Source organism: Prunus mume, linkage group LG2 (assembly GCF_029339155.1).
Source record: "Prunus mume cultivar Tortuosa linkage group LG2, ASM2933915v1, whole genome shotgun sequence".
Classification (NCBI taxonomy): Eukaryota; Viridiplantae; Streptophyta; class Magnoliopsida; order Rosales; family Rosaceae; genus Prunus; species Prunus mume.
This window is the reverse complement of record NC_142699.1, coordinates 12,165,977-12,184,934: the sequence shown is the minus strand read 5'-3', so window position 1 is coordinate 12,184,934 and position 18,958 is coordinate 12,165,977. Positions and strand designations below refer to the sequence as shown.

Genomic DNA, 18,958 nt, shown 5'->3' with positions numbered 1-18,958 from the left:
TGAGCATGGCCACATCTTGACATGCGTTGATTCAAAAGCCTCATTTCGGACAAGAATTCGTGAAGTACTAAGAGCATATGACCAAGAAGACAAGAAAAGCAAAAAAGATAATGTTCAAGGAATCGCTGCGGTTGAATCTTCACCGAACACCAACTGTCTCTGCCTCAGAAGGCCATCAAGATCAAGGCACCCAAATAAGATTGTACCAGAAATCGTTCTTGAAGAGGAAGGAACAACTTGTACTCAGCCTAGTGAGTTGAATCCGAATGTTCAAGCAACCCAAGAAATTGAATGTGGTATCGAGTTAACGGCTATAACATAAACCATGGATTCTTGCTATGGTTTGTTTGAAGCTTAATTTGTAGTTTAAATCTTTATTGTGTAGTATATAAGATGTATGCATGCAGCAGTGGTTTTGATGTTTCTTGGTTATGAGCCTAATTTATATAAGATATGACAGTAGCATAAATAAAATGTCTTACATTGCTAATTATGATTTTAATACATGATTTCGTAAATTTAATGAATCTATTAACAAGATACATAATTAGTAATCACTAATCGAGGTTTACAACCAGCTGTAAAAGAGGAAGATGAAGACTGATTTTGGGAAGCGTAGGGTATGAATGATACTATGGGGAATATTGCGCATGTGGCGTGGTTTGGAGGCGATAACGGCAAAAGCTAGGTGCCTCTCTCAAGGATATGGGGGAGAGAGTGGTAATTTTAGATTTTTATTTCTGAGAAATGGTCCTTCACAAAAATAGTAGGGTAGGAGCAGTTATTCAAGCACACAGGTCCAGTGCTTGAATTGCCTTTCTCACAGAAGGTCCAGTGTCCGAATCCCCTCTCCTCTAATATCGCTTGTATCTATCTACATTGAAATAGCAGCGCATGATTGTCATGGATATCGCCACAGTAGAATACATGTTGCATGGAATTTCTTCTCCTCTTCGCCAGTGGAGTCCTTTCTCCATCCTGCTTGTTTCTCAATCTGACTGCTCTGCCTCAGTAAAGGATCGAATGGGTCACAAACAAGAAGAATGTTTGGAATTGGAGGTATGCAAGTTTGCATTTTAGCCTTGCCCTTCTACTTTTTCCGTACTCTGCTATATATCGATTCTTGCTTGAGATGAGAGTAGAAAATCTTCTTAATCAGATCTTAATGTTTAGGCTAATCGTACCAATTCTCTGTTGTGTGTTAAAACTAGCTTACCTGTGACAAAACTACTAGTTTATTCACAATTCATCGGTTCTAGAAGTGTAAAATTCTAAAATTTGTTATTGATATGCTCCCTTACCCATGAATGCCAAGAAAGAAACCTAGCCCTTCTGGCTCTTTCGTGTATCTAAAATAAAAAAATGTAAATTCATTACTGTAGGATGTAATTAACTTAAATTTGTAATGCCATGTATCTTTGTGGTAATTTGTTTGAATTTGCAGATGCAAAGAATGCCAAGAAACCTAGCCCTGCTTTAGAGTTGATGTGGGTTTTCCCCTTCCTGAAGGCTTCGCCTCTCCTGCAGACAGTTACATTAAGGGTGGGAAATGTGCATAGTCTTGAGCAAATGGTCTTCAACGCCACCTGAAGCGACTATGTTGGAGCTGGGGGATGGATTGGAGGTGAAGGTACCAAAAGAGTTGAAACTTGAGTTGTTTGGCTTTCATCCCCATAAGACCTGAAGCTTTATGAAAAGTCAAGTTAGTTCACATTGTGCTGATAACAGTAAATCACATTTTTTACCATTTCCAATTACAACTGACTGAGCAAAAACCAGAAGTCATATTACCTTTCTGATAAGGTATTCTTAGGATTTCTTCCCTCTTTCTACCCCCAAAGTGCAGAAGTCCCCAAATCATAAAAGCCTTTCTCGTTGGTAGAGTGGGGCCCCAGTTGGCTTGGGTTTAAGCTTTGATATGGTCTTCCTCTCAGCTTTTCTTACTGTGGTGAAATGAAGGTTCTGGTATGAACCTATTTGCAAAGGAAAACAACTAATACATATTAAATGTTGCATTGAGCTTATTAATTAGTTTTGTCAAATTGTCACTGAAGCAGGTCATTTGACTCGTGACTAAGTCTCCTGCTTTTGAGAAGGACAGTTTGGTTGACATTTTGGGTCAAGAGAGGAAACGATGTAAGTACGAAGAAACTCTGCCATTGAGTCAATGAAGTCACCATTGTTCTCCTTTTACTTCTCTGATTACTATAATAATCCAGTTTGCTACTCTTCAGAAAAATAATTCACTAAGGCACATTTTCTATCTAAAATACTCGTTTCTTTTCTTATATTCAAAGAACCATGAAAGCTTTTTCTCTTAGGAATGGGGGAGGAAACCACTCTTTCCTATTCCCTCATCAGCAATCAGCAGTTTGAGAAAGTTCCTTCCTCTTTCCTCCCATTTACCATGGAGAACCAAACCAAGTATTTTGCCATTCGAAATCCTGCTACCATTCACCATTTATAAACATGTTTCTTCTTCCTCATGCCTTGAGTTGCAAACCTTTCAAGATATTCAAACATGACCAAGTGTCCTCCTAACCCTGTTTTTCTTCTCTTCCTATTCTTTAGGATTTTCTTGGTCATGGCACAAAACACAACCATCCCAATCAATGTGGGTGTGGTTCTTGACTTAGATACCCAGTTTGGGAAAATAGAGTTGAGCTGCATCAACATGGCCCTCTCTGACTTCTATGCCTCTCATTCTAACTACACTACTAGACTGGTCCTGCACACAAGGGACTCCGCGAGAGATGTTGTTGTGGCAGCTGATGCAGGTTCTCTCTATTGATCTTCTCTTTTTAATGTTTTGCTTTTTGTTTCACCCGAGTATTTTTTAACCATCAATTTATTTTTTATTATTTATTAGTTAGCATGTTAAAGGTATCATATCTTGAAGTACTTGCTGGGGAAAGCGGCTTAGATTAGAGTTGTGTTTGTAATACTTCATCGGATTCATAATGAACCATCAATTGATGCACAAAGAATTAAAATTGTATCAGCGTGTAACTTAACTTAAAACTCTCATCTTTGAAACAGCGCTAGACTTAATAAAGAATGTTGAAGTGCAAGCCATCATAGGGCTAGAATCATCAATGCAAGCCAACTTTGTAATTGATCTTGGAGATCAAGCTCAGGTGCCCATAATCTCATTTTCAGCAACAAGCCCTTCTCTCCGGGGTTCATATTTTTTCCGAATTGCACAGAATGACTCATCTCAAGTTAGAGCCATTGGTGCCCTCATCCAAGCTTTTGGTTGGAGAGAAGCAGTGCCCGTCAGCATTGACAATGAGTTCGGGGAGGGACTAACACCTTACCTGACTACTGCCTTGCAAGAAGTTGGTGCTGGTATCCCTTATTGGAGTCTCATTCCTTCAATGGCCACTGATGACCAAATTATTGAAGAGCTTCACAGGTTGATGTCAATGCAAACCAGGGTATTCATAGTGCACATGTCGCCTTCACTTGGCTCTCGGTTTTTTGCTAAGGCAAGAGACATTGGCATGATGGAGGAAGGTAATGTTTGGATAACAACGAATGGGATGACTAACTCTTTTAGTTCCTCCAGTTCTTCTGTCGATATATATAACATGCAAGGGTGTTAGGTATAAAGACTAATGTTCCAAACACAAAAGAACTTGAAAATTTTAGAGCTAGATGGCAAATAAAATTCCAACAAGACAATCCAACTATCCTTAACGTTAAATTGGATGTTTTTGGACTATGGGCTTATGATGCTGCTTGGGCATTAGCCCTGGCGGTTGAGAAGGTCAGGGGTACAAACTTCAGCTTCCAAAAGATGAACAGTTCTCATAATTACACTGTTTTGGGAAGCTTAGAGGTCTCTCAAGGCGGTCCTGAACTTGTCCGAGAGCTATCAGGTACGAGATTCAGAGGCCTTTCAGGAGATTTCAGTCTTATTAATGGGCAACTACAATCATCAACTTTTCAGGTAGTTAATGTGAACGATAATGGGGAAAGAGGAATTGGATATTGGACACCCCAAAATGGACTTGTGAGAAACATAAATTCGAACAGAAACACAAACAGATACTCTACTTCTAATGCCAGTCTTGGACCTGTTATATGGCCTGGAGACACCACCTTGGCTCCAAGGGGCTGGCAGATTCGCACGAACGGGACCTTAAAAGTCCTCGTCCCAGTGAAGCAAGGGTTTGAAGAATTAGTAAGTGTGGTACATGATCCTAGCACTAACACAGCCAAGGTCACTGGTGGATACTGCATAGAAGTCTTTGACGCTGTAATAAAAGCATTACCATATCCTGTTCCTTATGAGTTTTATCCCTTTGCAAATCCTAATGGGCAGAGCGCTGGCAGTTACAATGGTTTGATCAATCAAGTGTTTCTTGGGGTAGACCTCACATTCTATGCCTCTCTTTTTTTTTTCTTCCTTTATTGCTGATATTCACATTTTATTCTAGCAAAATTATCCAATTTCTTCACTGACAAATTGGCATTTTTACTTGTCAGAACTATGATGCTGCAGTTGGAGACATAACTATTAGAGCAAACAGATCCTTGTATGTTGACTTTACATTGCCATTCACAGAATCTGGGATATCAATGGTCGTCCCCATCAAAGGCAATGATGGCGGTAAAAACACATGGGTGTTCTTGAAGCCTTTGACGTGGGATCTCTGGGTTACAATAGGCTGTTTTTTCATATTCATTGGTTTTGTGGTCTGGTTTCTTGAACACCGGATAAACGAAGACTTTCGTGGGCCTCCACATCACCAAATTGGCACAAGCTTTTGGTTCGCCTTCTCAACCATGGTTTTTGCACACCGTAAGTTCCACGCTTTCTTTTATATATATATAATTTATGTCTATGTCTTAAAACTCAAAACCCAAATGGTAAAATGAGCTTTGCTTACTGTTTACATATATTATGACTCATTTCTGTTTTCTCTTGAATTTTTCTAACAGGGGAACGAGTAGTGAGCAACTTGGGTAGGTTTGTAGTGATCATATGGTGCTTTGTCGTCCTTGTACTGACTCAAAGCTACACTGCCAGTTTATCATCAATCTTAACAATTCAACAGCTCCAACCAATAGTTACTGATGTGAACCTTTTCTTGAAGAATGGGGACAACGTTGGTTACCAAGAAGGCTCTTTTATTCATGGGATTTTGAGTCAGCTGGGGTTTAAGGAAGATAAACTTAGGACCTATAATTCCGTAGAAGAATTAGATAAACTTCTTCAGAACGGGAATGAAAATGGAGGTATTTCTGCTGCTTTTGATGAAACACCCTACATGAAACTTTTTCTTGCAACTTATTGCTTGAAATATACCCTGGTCGAGCCAACATTTAAAGCCGATGGTTTTGCCTTTGTAAGTTGATCACTTGCTGTTTTTCTCTCTGGCTTTCTTTCTCCCGTTTAGTTTAGTACATATTTTACTGATCTGGGATTTTTCTTTTTCTTCTCTCTTCTTTTTGAGTGTGACCTGCAGGTCTTCCAAAAAAGTTCACTTCTCACGCGTGATGTTTCGACGGCAATCACTCAAGTGCATGAGGGAGATAAAATGAAGGCCATCGAGGACAAGTGGTTCAAGAAAACAGCAAGTTGTTCAAACCCCAACACCGCGAGCTCTTACGACACTCTTAGCCTTGAAAGCTTTTGGGGCCTCTTCATTGTTGCTGGTGTTGCTTCATCGTTAGCTCTCCTCATCTTTGCAGCCATGTTCCTCTATGAGCATAGCCACATTTTGACATGCGTTGATTCAAAAGCCTCATTTTGGACAAGAATTCGTCAAGTACTAGGAGCATATGATCAACAAGACAAGACTTGGCATGCTTACAAGAAAACCAGAAAAGAAGATGGTGTTCATGGAATAGCTGCGGTTGAATCTTCACCAAACACCAACTGTCTCTGTCTCAGAAGGCCATCAAGATCAAGCAAACCAAATCAAATTGAACCAGAAATTGTTCTTGAAGAGCAGCAGGGAACAACTTCTACTCAGCATAGTGATTTGAATCCGAATGCTATAGAGTTAACGGCTATCACATAAACCATTAAATTTTGCCTTGGTTTGTTTGGCCAGATTCTCTTAAGGGTTTTTGTGAAGCTGAATTTGTATTACAAATCTCCATTGTGGTGGAGTGTACAAATTGTACATGAGTTTCTATTAGTTGATAATGTTGTGGACAAAAATTGCATCATAGAGCCTCAGTAAGCTTCAAAGCATGATCTCCTTGTGGTTTTTATTTTTTTTTTTTTTTTTATGGTCACTTCGGTTTGTGTATCTGGATACTTGTTTGCCATATGTATGCTTATCAGTAGTTTAGCACTTAGATTACTTATTATATCATGATAGTGTATGGTTGCCTTGAGATACCGTAACAATTACATCTTTGTTGTATGGAAGTTCTAACTTCGTCGCAAGTTTCAAGGCCAGTGGAGAATTCTTCTTCTTCTTCTTTTTGTTCAAAGTGGAGGATTCTCTGCATCAGTGAAGGATCGAATGGATCAGAAAAAAGAAGAATGTTTGGATTTGGAGGTACGCAAGTTTGGATTTTAGCCATGCCCTTCTACTTTTTCCATACTCTGCTATTCGATTCTTGCTTGAGAGTAGAATTTTCTTAATATGTTTTCAATGTTTGAAGTTACTCATACAAATTATGTTGCGTCACAATTCATCGGTTCTGAAACTTGTTATTAATAAGATTCAAACATAGAAAGAAAAATGAAATTTTTATTGATGATTTGTAGTAATTCTTTTGCATGTGTATCAATGTAATTGGGATACGACGGTAGGTAGCTTAATACGGGCCCCAAACCTCATGGCCGGTCCTTACATTGCTCTGCCCTGTTGCTTAGTTAAACAAAAGTTAATGATCTTTTACAGAATTTAGTAATAAATCTATTAACAAGAGGCACCGTAAATTTTTACAAACACTAGTACGTTCAAATTCACTACAAAAATACCACTCTCTCACTGTACAAAGGCTTTGAATTGACGGAGATAGCTGCGCTCGTAGCGCTTTAAATGTTCAATCCAAATGGATAATCTTGTGATGCGGCCATCCCAGCGTGCCGACACTCGGATGTCTCCCATTCCCGGCAATGCTACTTGTGATCTGCCACAAAACCATTTCAAAATTTTCCTGAATGGAAGTAGAGCTCTGCGTGTGAGATGCTGATGCTTCAGAGTTAAGTTCTTATAAAGATCCTCTGTAGGAAAAGGCTTCAAATTCTCAGTCTTCTTCAACTTCGGTGTGAAAAATGAAACTTGGAAATACTGTGGTGATGTCCCTAGAGGATGTGGTTACCGAAGCAAGTCAGTAAAAAATTTAACAATATTAGATATCATGAAAAGGAGCCATAGGTTCAAACACAAGTCAGATTGTAACTGGAAAATAAAGGTGAGATTGGATGTTTGCATATCGCAGAATAGGATAGCATCTAAAGAGACACAGGCAAGTTACATACTTCAAATAAGGAAGAGTCATGTTTTTCAACAGGGTTGGATGTCGAAACACAAAAGCCTTCCAGTCTTCTTTGTTAATTTTACCATCTTTGTCAGCATCAGCGTCGGCAAATGTCTGCAAGGCAATTGAAGATGCCGTGAGTACTAAATTCTCCACAAGCTCTGATTACCACCCAGTAAAACAACATCCAAACTTACACAACTACGTACTGCTTACCTTATCAATGATAGACTCAAGAAGATCATCTGACAATTTCAAGTCAGATTCCATCATTATGGCAATCACCATTTGCTTAACCTGAAACCAAACAGAAGCCACTTAGTTTAAATAATATCGTGTCTGCGTTCATACAAGGTATTGAATCATAAGTACCCATAAAAACATAAATTTCCTCGGAGACTTAGGCTGTAAAAAATAGTGCAAGACTCACTTCTTCTCGCTCAATGAACCCGGTTTGTCTCAGATCATAGAGCCTAAATGCAACTGCAAGTAATTAACAAACAAGAAACATAAGATAACAAGAAAGACGCACACCATTTAGCATTGCCCTTTATAGCAGTAAGACTTACAATCAATTTTATCATCTATAGGGGCATATGGATGGAAGACATTGAGTGCATGAACAAACTCATCAAATTCAATGACACCATTTTTCTTTTCATCAAAGAGATCAAAAACCTAGAAGAGCAAAAACCTGTTCGTGTAAGTAGAGTTGCAGGGAATTATATATATATCCTAGTCAGGTGGTTCAAGATGTTGGCATGAAGCATTTACCCTGTCCAGGAAAAGATTTTCGCCATAGGGAGCTTTGAATAGTGCTAATTGAAGCTCTTCCTGCAACACAATCATCATCCAAATAATTACAATGCATGAAACTAGAAAGAAATAGCACATTTCTTCAAAATTGAATTTGGATGATTCAGAGAAATTTGGCTGACCTTATGAATCGATCCGTCGTCGATAATTGAACTACTCAGCTTCTTAAACAGCTCATACAATGCCTCCAGCTCATTAACGGTAACTGCATCATCATTTCATGCAAGTAAGCAGCACAAACAGCATTCAAAATTTCTCATTAACTATTCATTTCTTTCTTCTTCTCTTTTTCCAAAATCCCCAAAGCAAAAGGAAATAATTCACAATTCGAAGTTCTGCATATATATAGTTTTCTTAATCTTCTGAATATTTATTTTTTTTTTAAATATTCCATACATCTGGTTTCATTGGCGAGGACAGACATATCGCCCAAAGCGAAACGGCATTTGGTTTCGCGCGGACGGTAGCTGAAGCAATCGGTCACAGCAAAAACCAACACCTCTATGATCGCTATAAACGGTATAAATGCCACGCAGATACGCTCGCCCAATGATAAAGAACTCGATCTCTGCTCAACCCCAAAAAATTACAACAACAAAAATACGATTAATGATGCTTAATTCATCGGAAAATATAAACAATGGGAAATGAAAATTCGGCCATTTTTACTTTTACCGCGAAATCCATTGTTGTCCGCAACAACTCATCAGATCGAGGCTGCTACTTCTCGCACTTTGTTGCTTTGTGCTTTCCGATGAAAGATGTCCGCATCTGCACCGGAGAGCTTCGTGAGGCGTCTTCTTCTCTCTCGCTGCCTGGATTATACATTTCGTTTCAAAGACGGACAGAGAAGAGAGCGCACGAGACCGCAGGAATAAGTCAACCACGAAGCTTCTGTTTTATCTATGAATAAATGGACCCCACCAAGCCAAACCAACTGTTTATTCTAATCCGACCTCGCCGTGAGTGCTCTTGAGCTAGATTCTGACACGTGGATTTATGATTGGCTTTGTAGCCCTTGCTTCCATGTGACGCGGCACGACACGACACCTCGCGAGGTCTGAGCCTGTGAAAAATATAGAGCCATCTTGTTAATTCTTGCGGTAATATTTTTCTTCCATAATGCTCAATCATATTTCAAGTTTGGTTCCCATTTGGTCAAATATCAATGAGAAAAAGGACTAATGTTTGGATAACGACGAATAGGATGACTAACTCTTTTAGTTCCAAACACAAAATTCCAACTATCCTTAACGTTAAATTGGATGTTTTTGACTATGGGCTTATGATGCTGCTTGGACATTAGCCCTGGCGGTTGACAAGTTTGGGAGTACAAAACTTCAGCTTCCAAAAAGCTTTAGGCATGAACCCCACTATCATTTACTTTCTGATAAGGTGTTCTTAGGATTTCTTCCTTCTTTCTGCCCCCCCAGTGCAGAAGTCCCCAAATCCTAAAAGCCCCCCCAGTGCAGAAAAATAATTCAGTAAGGGACATTTTCTATCTAAAATACTGGTTTCTTTTCTTATATTCAAAGAACCATGAAAGCTTGTTCTCTTTAGGAATGGGGGAGGAAACCACTCTTTCCTATTCCCTCATCAGCAATCAGCAGTTTGAGAAAGTTCCTTCCTCTTTCCTCCCATTTACCATGGGGAACCAAACCAAGTATTTTGCCATTCGAAATCCTGCTACCATTCACCATTTATAAACATGTTTCTTCTTCCTCATGCGTTGAGTTGCAAACCTTTCAAGATATTCAGACATGACCAAGTGTCGTCCTAACCCTGTTTTTCTTCTCTTCCTATTCTTTAGGATTTTCTTGGTCATGGCACAAAACAGAACCGTCCCAATCAATGTGGGTGTGGTTCTGGACTTAGATACCCAGTTTGGGAAAATAGAGTTGAGCTGCATCAACATGGCCCTCTCTGACTTCTATGCCTCTCATTCTAACTACACTACTAGACTGGTCCTGCACACAAGGGACTCCGCGAGAGATGTCGTTGTGGCACCTGGATTACTTATTATATCATGATAGTGTATGGTTGCCTTGAGATACTGTAACAATTACATCTTCGTTGTATGGAATTGCTAACTTCTTCGCAAGTTTCAAGGCCAGTGGAGAATTCTTCTCTTTTTTTTCTTTTTTTTTCAAAGTGGAGGATTCTCTGCATCAGTAAAGGATCGAATGGATCAGAAAAAAGAAGAATGTTTGGACTCGGAGGTATGCAAGTTTGGATTTTAGCCATGCCCTTCTACTTTTTCCAAACTCTGCTATTCGATTCTTGCTTGAGAGAAAAATTTTCTTTACTCATACAAATTATGTTGTGTCACAATCCATCGGTTCTGAAACTTGTTATTAATAAGATTCAAACATAGAAAGAAAAATGAAATTTTTATTGATGATTTGTAGTAATTCTTTTGCATGTGTATCAATGTAATTGGGATATGACGGTAGCTAGCTTAATACGGGCCCCAAACCTCATGGCCGGTCCTCACATTGCTCTGCCCTGTTGCGGGTAAACAAAAGTCAATGATCTTTTACAGAATTTAGTAATAAATCTATTAACAAGAAGCACCGTAAATTTTTACAAACACTAGTCTGTTCAAATTCACTACAAAAATACTACTCTCTCACTGTACAGAGGCTTTGAATTGATGGAGATAGCTGCGCTCGTAGCGCTTTAAATGTTCAATCCAAATGGATAATCTTGTGATGCAGCCATCCCAGCGTGCCGACACTCGGATGTCTCCCATTCCCGGCAATGCTACTTGTGATCTGCCACAAAACCATTTCAAAATTGTCCTGAATGGAAGTAGCTCTGCTTGTGAGATGCTGATGCTTCAGAGTTAAGTTCTTTCAAAGATCCTCTGTAGGAAAAGGCTTCAAATTCTGAGTCTTCTTCAACTTCGGTGTGAAAAATGAAACTTGGAACTACAGTGGTGATGTCCCTAGAGGATGTGGTTGACGAAGCAGGTCAGTAAAAAATTTAACAATATTAGATATCATGTAAAGGAGCCATAGGTTCAAACACAAGTCAGATTGTAACTGGAAAATAAAGGTGAGATTGGATGTTTGCATATCGCAGAATAGGATAGCATCTAAAGAGACACAGGCAAGTTGCATACTTCAAATAAGGAAGAGTCATGTTTTTCAAAAGGGTTGGATGTGCAAGCACAAAAGCCTTCCAGTCTTCTTTGTTAATTTTACCATCTTTGTCAGCATCAGCGTCGGCAAATGTCTGCAAGGCAATTGAAGATGCCGTGAGTACTAAATTCTCCACAAGCTCTGATTACCACCCAGTAAAACAACATCCAAACTTACACAACTACGTACTGCTTACCTTATCAATGATAGACTCAAGAAGATCATCTGACAATTTCAAGTCGCATTCCATCATTATGGCAATCACCATTTGCTTAACCTGAAACCAAACTGAGGCCACTTAGTTTAAATAATATTGTGTCTGCGTTCATACAAGGTATCGAATCGTAAGTACCCATAAGAACATAAATTTCCTCAGAGACTTGGGCAGTAAAAAATAGTACAAGACTCACTTCTTCTCGCTCAATGAACCCGGTTTGTCTCAGATCATAGAGCCTAAATGCAACTGCAAGTAATTAACAAACAAGAAACATAAGATAACAAGAAAGACACACAACATTTAGCATTGCCTCTTGTAGCAGTAAGACTTACAATCAATTTTATCATCTATAGGGGCATATGGATGGAAGACATTGAGTGAATGAACAAACCCATCAAATTCAATGACACCATTTTTCTTTTCATCAAAGAGATCAAAAACCTAGAAGAGCAAAATCCTGTTCGTGTAAGTAGAGTTGCAGGGAATTATATATATCCTAGTCAAGTGGTTCAAGATGTTGGCATGCAGCATTTACCCTGTCCAGGAAAAGATTTTCACCATAGGGAGTTCTGAATAGTGCTAATTGAAGCTCTTCCTGCAACACAATCATCATCCAAATAATTATTACACTACATGAAACTAAAAAGAAACAGTTTGAATGATTCAGAGAAATTTGGCTGACCTTATGAATCAATCCGTCGTCGATAATTGAACTACTCAGCTTCTTAAACAGCTCATACAATGCCTCCAGCTCATCAACAGTAACTGCATCATCATTTCATGCAAGTAAGCAGCACAAACAGCATTCAAAATTTCTCATTAACTATTCATTTCTTTCTTCTTCCCTTTTCCCAAAATCCCCAAGCAAAAGGAAATAATTCGAAGTTCTGCATATATATAGTTTTCTTAATCTTCTGAAGATTTTTTTTTATTTTTTATTTTTTTGTTAAATCCATACATCTGGTTTCATCGGCGAGGACAGACATATCGCCGAAAGCGAAATGGCATTTGGTTTCCCGCGGACGGTAGCTGAAGCAATCGGTCACAGCAAAAACCAACACCTCTATGATCGCTATAAACGGTATAAATGCTGTGCAGATACGCTCGCCCAATGATAAAAAACTCGATCTCTGCTCAACCCCAAAAAATTACAAAAATAAAATACGATTAATGACGCCTAATTCATCGGAAAATATAAACAATGGGAAATGAAAATTCGGCCATTTTTACTTTTACCGAGAAATCCATTGTTGTCTGCAACAACTGATCAGATCGAGGCTGCTACTTCTCGCGCTTTGTTGCTTTGTGCTTTCCGATGAAATATGTCCGCATCTGCACCAGAGAGCTTCGTGAGGCGTCTTCTTCTCTCCCACTGCCTGGATTATACATTTCGTTTCAAAGACGGACAGAGAAGAGGGCGCACGAGACCGCGGGAATAATTGAACCGCGAAGCTTCAGTTTTATATATGAATAAATGGACCCCACCAAGCCAAACCAACTGTTTATTCTAATCCGACCTCGCCGTGAGTGCTCTTGAGCTAGATTCCGACACCTCGCTTGGTGGAGCCCGTCGTACGTCCGAGTGCGTCTGAGCCTATGAAAAATATAGAGCCATCTTATTAATTCCCGCGGTAATATTTTTCTTCCATAATGCTCAATCATATTTCAAGTTTGGTTCCCATTTTGTCAAATATCAATGAGAAAAAGGACTAATGTTTGGGTAACGACGAATGGGATGACTAACTCTTTTAGTTCCTCCAGTTCTTCTGTCGACATAGCTAACATGCAAGGAGTGTTAGGTACAAAGACTAACGTTCCAAACACAAAATTCCAACAAGACAATCCAAACTATCCTTAACGTTAAATTGGATGTTTTTGGACTTTGGCCTTATGATGCCGCTTGGGCATTAGCCCTGGCGGTTGAGAAGTTGGGGGGTACAAACTTCAGGCTTCCAAAAAGCTTTAGGCATCAACCTCACTATCATTTACTCTCTTTGCATTTGACTTCTTCTTTGAAGATGCTCTAATTTACTATATTTTAATCGAGAAGATGATCGAACTCGAGTGTAAGAAATATAGTCACTTTTACACTAAGGTTTAATTGATCATTTTTATTTTTAATACTAATTTACAATGGTGAAACTCCTGAAGTTTACCAATTCAGCCGATCACGTCAGCTTTCTTCATCTTAGAAAGGCAGCCAGGTTTGTTTAATTTATTGGTCTTTCTTTATCTTAGAAAGGCAACTATATTTGTTAATTTTTCGGGTCGAAAGGCAAGTAAATAAATTCATACATTATAGCCGAGGATTGTTGTTTAATAGTTTAATGGGCAAGTGATTAACACACATTGATTAAATTAAAGAATAAGACACAGGGAGTTTACATTATTAACGATTGCGTATAAAACTACTCGTTATATCCATTTTCCAATGGATATAAATTCTCAAGCGAAACTAGATTTTTGAAGTAGACTTTTTATCGATTCCTAGTACTGAACTTTAAGATTGTTCTTCTTAATTATTGGCAAAAAATGATTAAGATTGTTAAGCAACCACATGGATTTTCCAAGATTCCAAAAATGTCACTGTCCTCCTTAAAATTTGATGCAACATAGAAAAAGAGGAAGATATGACATCCAAAATTATTACTTTAACACAAGGTATTATTCAAATGTTATTATTGTGCAAAAGCCATAGTGAACAATTAGGAAAGCAAAGAGGGGTAATACAAAATACACAACATCCACACAATAATAACATCCGGATATCCGTATAAAAGAATTTTCATATATATATAATAGGTTATAGATTTGGACACATGGACCTTCCTTTCAAGCGCATGAAACTTTTGGCCCATACTTGTATAACAGTTTATAGGATAGCCTAATATCAAGTGTGGCCTAGGGTTGTGCCTGACTACATTTGTTAATGTAACTCCATATATAGTTTTAATGTCAAAATTAGAGACGTAAAAGAGCCACCATACTAAACTTGAAGGGAAAAAAAAACAAATTATACAAATTATTCGATGTCTAATCCTAATCCCTGAAACTGGATCATTGCTAAGCCACTTTCACCTATCAAGATAGAATGATTACGGCTTGGACTCTATAACTTTGTGATGCGACTTGTATCTAAATTCAATCTTTAATGAAACGTATGTGCTCCAATATTTGATCGACTAGTGACAACAAATAGCGATAATGTGGTTCTGGAGAATGTATTATCATTTTGGGTCCGTTCAATATCATTTTCAAATAGTGTGTTTCGAGAATTTTGCAGCTCGCCTATTGTAGGATTCTCTTTCTTTTCTTTTGTTAGATTGATTGAAGCTAAGATAATTCTGGTACATCTCCCCTATTCTATAAAATTTTGTTCTTGTTATCTGCGAAATCGGCTAAGTGGAGAGAAAGCATGAACCTTCCTCTTTTTTCTCTTTCAAACTCAGATCACTATCAACACCAACCCCACCATACAACTCTTCCTCAACTCTTTCCTCACATCACATGCAAGTAGCTTAGTTTATTGAGAGAGAAAAACTTGGCATAAAAAGAAAAAACATGGATTTAGGGCATGCTCTGTTGATGGATGAGGCTTTGGTCTTAGATAGCAGTGGACGAACCTTCGTCTAAGATTGTCACACCCACTTCCTGGAGTCCTCTTTTATGTTCTAGAGTTTTTCCTCTAATTTACTTTCTTCCCCGTACGTAATTTTACTTTTACGTTTCCTTTTTTATCACTACTTTTGGTTACTAAAGGCTTTTGGAGTGACTAATGTGGTGTGTGTTAGATGGCTTTTGGTGTTTTCTAGAAAAACTTTGTTTCAATGTTCAAGAGGGATAGCATTATTTTGCTACTATCGATTAATAACATTATACCACGTACAAAAACTATCATGCATGTCATTACATTATTGGTATGGAATAGTACTATCTCCGTTTCATTCAAGTGTTTCTCCCTCGACACAAATTGACTCATCTTGCAAGTAACACGCATAAAAAAACTAGACCACTGTGGACCCTTTATAAGAATATTTGCCATGAAAAAAAAATTATATTGTCAAACTATAAATTATATACTGTTTATTATGTAAAATGTGAATCTTCGATTTACAGTGAATAATTTAAGTGATGAGGGTTGAGTGAAAAATAAGTCAGAATTCGAGTCCATTCTATTTCTATTGCAGGTGACCATGAAATCCCTTAACACGTGATAGAATAAGTTTACATATTATAAAATATTATGTTATTAGAGTACATTATGTATCAAAGGTACAATCTCAATAAAATAAAATAAAAATCCAAAAGTCATTGTTCCTAAATTAGTAAATTAGTAAATCCAAAGCTGACCCACTTAAGCTAAAATCTTGTGCTTTACGCTAATATGTGTAATTTAATTTATAATAATGGAGAATGGCAAGAGATGTACTTTTGGGAAGGTGCAATCACTGTCTGATTAGACAGTAGATGGATGGATGGAGATCAGCAGCGGCAGCATCATGTGATAAATCCAACACATCATGTTGTGCGGGGTCCTCTCTCTTCCACTGTTGTTTTTTATGCAGTTTTTTTCCTTCTGTTTGATAAGACTAATAGTCTGTCAGTGTGCCACTCACTCACTGGACAGTCTTCTATAGTCAAATTCGTACATAAAAACAATCTTGAAAGGTTTGAACTTCTTTTATTTATGGAAATCACAAGACCTTAGGTGCAACGTGCAGAGATGACCACTTGAGTTACAAATCTCTTGTCGAAATATATAAATTGAAATAATAGTTTATTGGGTTTAGAGAGATTCATAATTATTTTCCTTCTAAATAGTAGGGGCATCTTGAGTTCAAGTCACAATGGTACCTATGTGTGTGAGTTTCCCCTTCTCCTTCTTAACTTTGGCCCAAAAAACAAAAAACAAAATTTGGACTAACTTTTACTTTGGCTAAATGTGCACAATGTGGACTGAAAATATTTCATCAACCAAAATAAAAATAATCATTTAAATCGTTTTTCTTCTCAGAATAATATGTTAATTTATTAATAGGCTTATATAGATTTAGTTAAGAATGGTGTTCCAAACATTATTGATACATTTATAATTTCCTTTTATTTTTTATTTTTTAAACAAGTGATATTGAAAGAGAAGGGATTCGACCACATCATCTCTAATGCATGAGTGACTACTTTTAACGACTTCAACTAGAAATCCCATTGCGGAGAAGGTTAATTTCAATAGAGAAGGAGATGGATGGATCAAGGTGCGCTAGACCTTGAACTTCTTGTTGTCCAGAGAGCACCTAGAGCTGGAGCAGTTTTGTTAGTTTTTTCTTTCAACTTTACACTTTCAGGGAGTAGTTTTTCTTTCTTTGCTTTCCTTTTTCCAAGTGTCTTTTGTTTATTCTTTTTTTTTTTCTGTTTTTTTCCTCAAATTCAAGTTTTTTTTTTATTCATTTTTGTCTATGGTGTTATTTACTTCATCTTCTTGTTCTTGATTATGTTAAAGTGCTTGTTATTTTATTTTATCTTTTTCTGAGTTTCAGTTTTGGCCACTCTTGTTTAGAATCCTAATGAAATTTTCTTTTTGTTTGTGATGTTGGTTGCAAGGATCATTCATTTGTTCTTCAATCTTGGAGAACCATAGCGGCCACCTTTCGTAGCGGAGCAATTAAAAGATAGGATGCAGTAGTAGGTGGTGTTCTTTTTAGTTGGTCTTGCGACTCATCCATGGGGATGAGCTTTGTTGGGCCGCTTTGTACAACATTTATTCATTGTCCACTTGCCCAAGTTATGCGTGTTGGTTGTTATTGATGAGCAAGTTTTATAGTGGTACTTTTTTTCCTTAATCGAATTTTCCTCCATTTGGAGGTTTTTAAAGCAAGAATTTAACGAGGCTACTATTGCTCCATCACTTGACTCCACTAGGGACTTTTTGTCCCTCATGGTGATGATTTATGTTGGCGACATTGCGGTTTCTATGTGCAGATCGAAGGGATGTTCATGCTTCCTCTTCTTTCACTTTTTTTGTTGTTTCCCTTCAAGTTGTTTAGGCGCGAGTCGTTTTTAAGATCACACATTTGTTCATGTCTCTCATGTTTGGGTTTTGGATAGTATTGACTGTTTCAATGCTATCTTTTGTACTCTCTTACGCTGCTTATTATTTTTTAATAAAGTATCTTTTTCAACAACAACAAAATGATAAATTATTCCAACTACAAAAAAAACTGATAAATTATATTTTCCCTATATTATATTGTCTTTTTACGTAAAGGGGTTTTTAAAATGGTAAAGTGCCGAAAACCTCCATGAACTATAACGCTTGTTGAAATGTCCACCATAAATTATTTTTTCAGTCAATTTAGCCCTTATACTAAATTTTATAGCCAATTTAACACCTATCGTCAAGTTTCTACATTTCTATCCAATTTTCCGTCAATTATAAGGGTAAATTGTCATTTTACAAAGTACAATATTAATACAAACTAAAAAAAAGTAAAAACAAAAAACAGGCTAAACTTAGATCTATTTTTCCAAAAGAAACCTATTACCAGTCTTCTTCATCCCCCTCTTCCCTAAATGAAAAAACAGAACCATGTTTTATCCAAAATTGATACTCATAAACCCAAAAAACATCTGAGAAATTTCATATCAAAACCCACCTGCACATCCTGAGCGTTGACATCAAGATGATCAGCAATGAGGAATCGGGAGAAAGAGAAAGTGGTCTCGCATATTTTCTTTACACTGACGGAAACAAAGCATCAGAGCTCTAAGAACAGCTTTTTTCACTTATGGTAAGCATATATACTGATCAGAAGCCAAACCCAGCAGGAAAAAAAATGGCTTGAAAGAAAGAGAGAGAGAGACATGTGAAAACCCAAAAGAATTTGTTTTTCAAAATGAGAGAAATTCAAAAGCAAATCTCATTCTTTAGAAACCAAAATCTAACACACAAGCACAGGCTCAAAAAATCAAAGGGGGCCAAACCCAGCAGCAAAAACAAAAGATGGCGAGAAAGAAGGGGAGAAAGAGAGACCTATGAGGCTTTGAGAGCACACAGCAGCACCAACCCAAGAGAGACAAACAACAATCCAAAGGGAACAAGGGCCTTTATGGCCAGAGTAAAAGGGCTCGAGTCTTTAGAAACTGAATGGGCTGAACACTTGTTTTTAGACTTTTGCTTTGCTTAACCCAGTCCACCCAAAGTTTCTCTCCTTCTCAACTCAAGGGCCAAATGACACGTTGTCGTATTAGCGTAAGAAACGAGTCAAACGACGGGTATCAATTATCTGTCACAAATGAGCAGCTGCATACTAGTCTTATCCGAATCTATCGTCAG

The 18,958-nt window shown here is 37.7% G+C and overlaps 2 protein-coding genes, 1 long non-coding RNA gene and 1 pseudogene across 6 annotated transcripts; 1 reads left to right on the top strand and 3 right to left on the bottom strand.

Moving 5' to 3' along the window:
• Positions 1–623: 623 nt before the first annotated feature.
• LOC103320549 (glutamate receptor 2.7-like) lies at positions 624–6,183 on the top strand (annotated as a pseudogene). Its single transcript, XR_016124209.1, has 7 exons — positions 624–1,059; positions 1,445–1,965; positions 2,058–2,777; positions 3,040–4,372; positions 4,492–4,807; positions 4,948–5,354; positions 5,463–6,183. The product of XR_016124209.1 is annotated as a glutamate receptor 2.7-like (transcript).
• A 513-nt stretch (positions 6,184–6,696) lies between these two features.
• LOC103320547 (calcineurin B-like protein 10) lies at positions 6,697–9,149 on the bottom strand. Of its 2 annotated transcripts, none has more exons than XM_008222243.3 (9): positions 8,938–9,149; positions 8,665–8,836; positions 8,391–8,473; positions 8,227–8,286; positions 8,022–8,130; positions 7,883–7,935; positions 7,669–7,749; positions 7,454–7,566; positions 6,697–7,276 (listed from the first exon to the last, which is right to left on the bottom strand). In XM_008222243.3, the coding sequence occupies exons 1-9, from the start codon at positions 8,953–8,955 to the stop codon at positions 7,219–7,221; spliced, it is 747 nt and encodes a 248-aa protein (XP_008220465.2). In that variant the 5' UTR covers positions 8,956–9,149; the 3' UTR covers positions 6,697–7,218. The 2 variants fall into 2 exon arrangements, with proteins under 2 accessions (XP_008220465.2, XP_008220466.2); XM_008222244.3 differs by having other exon boundaries at positions 8,944–9,148.
• Positions 9,150–10,639: 1,490 nt separating this feature from the next.
• On the bottom strand, positions 10,640–13,320 carry LOC103320546 (calcineurin B-like protein 10). 2 transcript variants are annotated; one of them, XM_008222241.3, is made up of 9 exons: positions 12,859–13,320; positions 12,587–12,758; positions 12,311–12,393; positions 12,164–12,223; positions 11,961–12,069; positions 11,822–11,874; positions 11,608–11,688; positions 11,393–11,505; positions 10,640–11,215 (listed from the first exon to the last, which is right to left on the bottom strand). In XM_008222241.3, exons 1-9 carry the CDS (start codon positions 12,874–12,876, stop codon positions 11,059–11,061), a joined length of 846 nt encoding a protein of 281 aa, XP_008220463.2. In that variant the 5' UTR covers positions 12,877–13,320; the 3' UTR covers positions 10,640–11,058. The 2 variants fall into 2 exon arrangements, with proteins under 2 accessions (XP_008220463.2, XP_008220464.2); XM_008222242.3 differs by having other exon boundaries at positions 12,865–13,315.
• A 4,713-nt stretch (positions 13,321–18,033) lies between these two features.
• Positions 18,034–18,821, bottom strand: LOC148919640 (uncharacterized). Its single transcript, XR_016124210.1, has 2 exons — positions 18,279–18,821; positions 18,034–18,191 (listed from the first exon to the last, which is right to left on the bottom strand). It is a non-coding gene; the product is annotated as an uncharacterized LOC148919640 (long non-coding RNA).
• Between the last annotated feature and the right edge of the window lie 137 nt (positions 18,822–18,958).

What these genes read in the sequence shown, in the direction of transcription:
- LOC103320547 (XM_008222243.3), bottom strand. An exon ending in GGTTCATTGAGCGAGAAGAA is followed by an intron (nt 7,750 to 7,882) that starts GTGAGTCTTGCA and finishes GTTTGGTTTCAG; the next exon opens with GTTAAGCAAATGGTGATTGC. An exon ending in TTGAGTCTATCATTGATAAG is followed by an intron (nt 7,567 to 7,668) that starts GTAAGCAGTACG and finishes ATTGCCTTGCAG; the next exon opens with ACATTTGCCGACGCTGATGC.
- LOC103320546 (XM_008222241.3), bottom strand. An exon ending in AAAATCTTTTCCTGGACAGG is followed by an intron (nt 12,070 to 12,163) that starts GTAAATGCTGCA and finishes TTGCTCTTCTAG; the next exon opens with GTTTTTGATCTCTTTGATGA. An exon ending in TTGAGTCTATCATTGATAAG is followed by an intron (nt 11,506 to 11,607) that starts GTAAGCAGTACG and finishes ATTGCCTTGCAG; the next exon opens with ACATTTGCCGACGCTGATGC.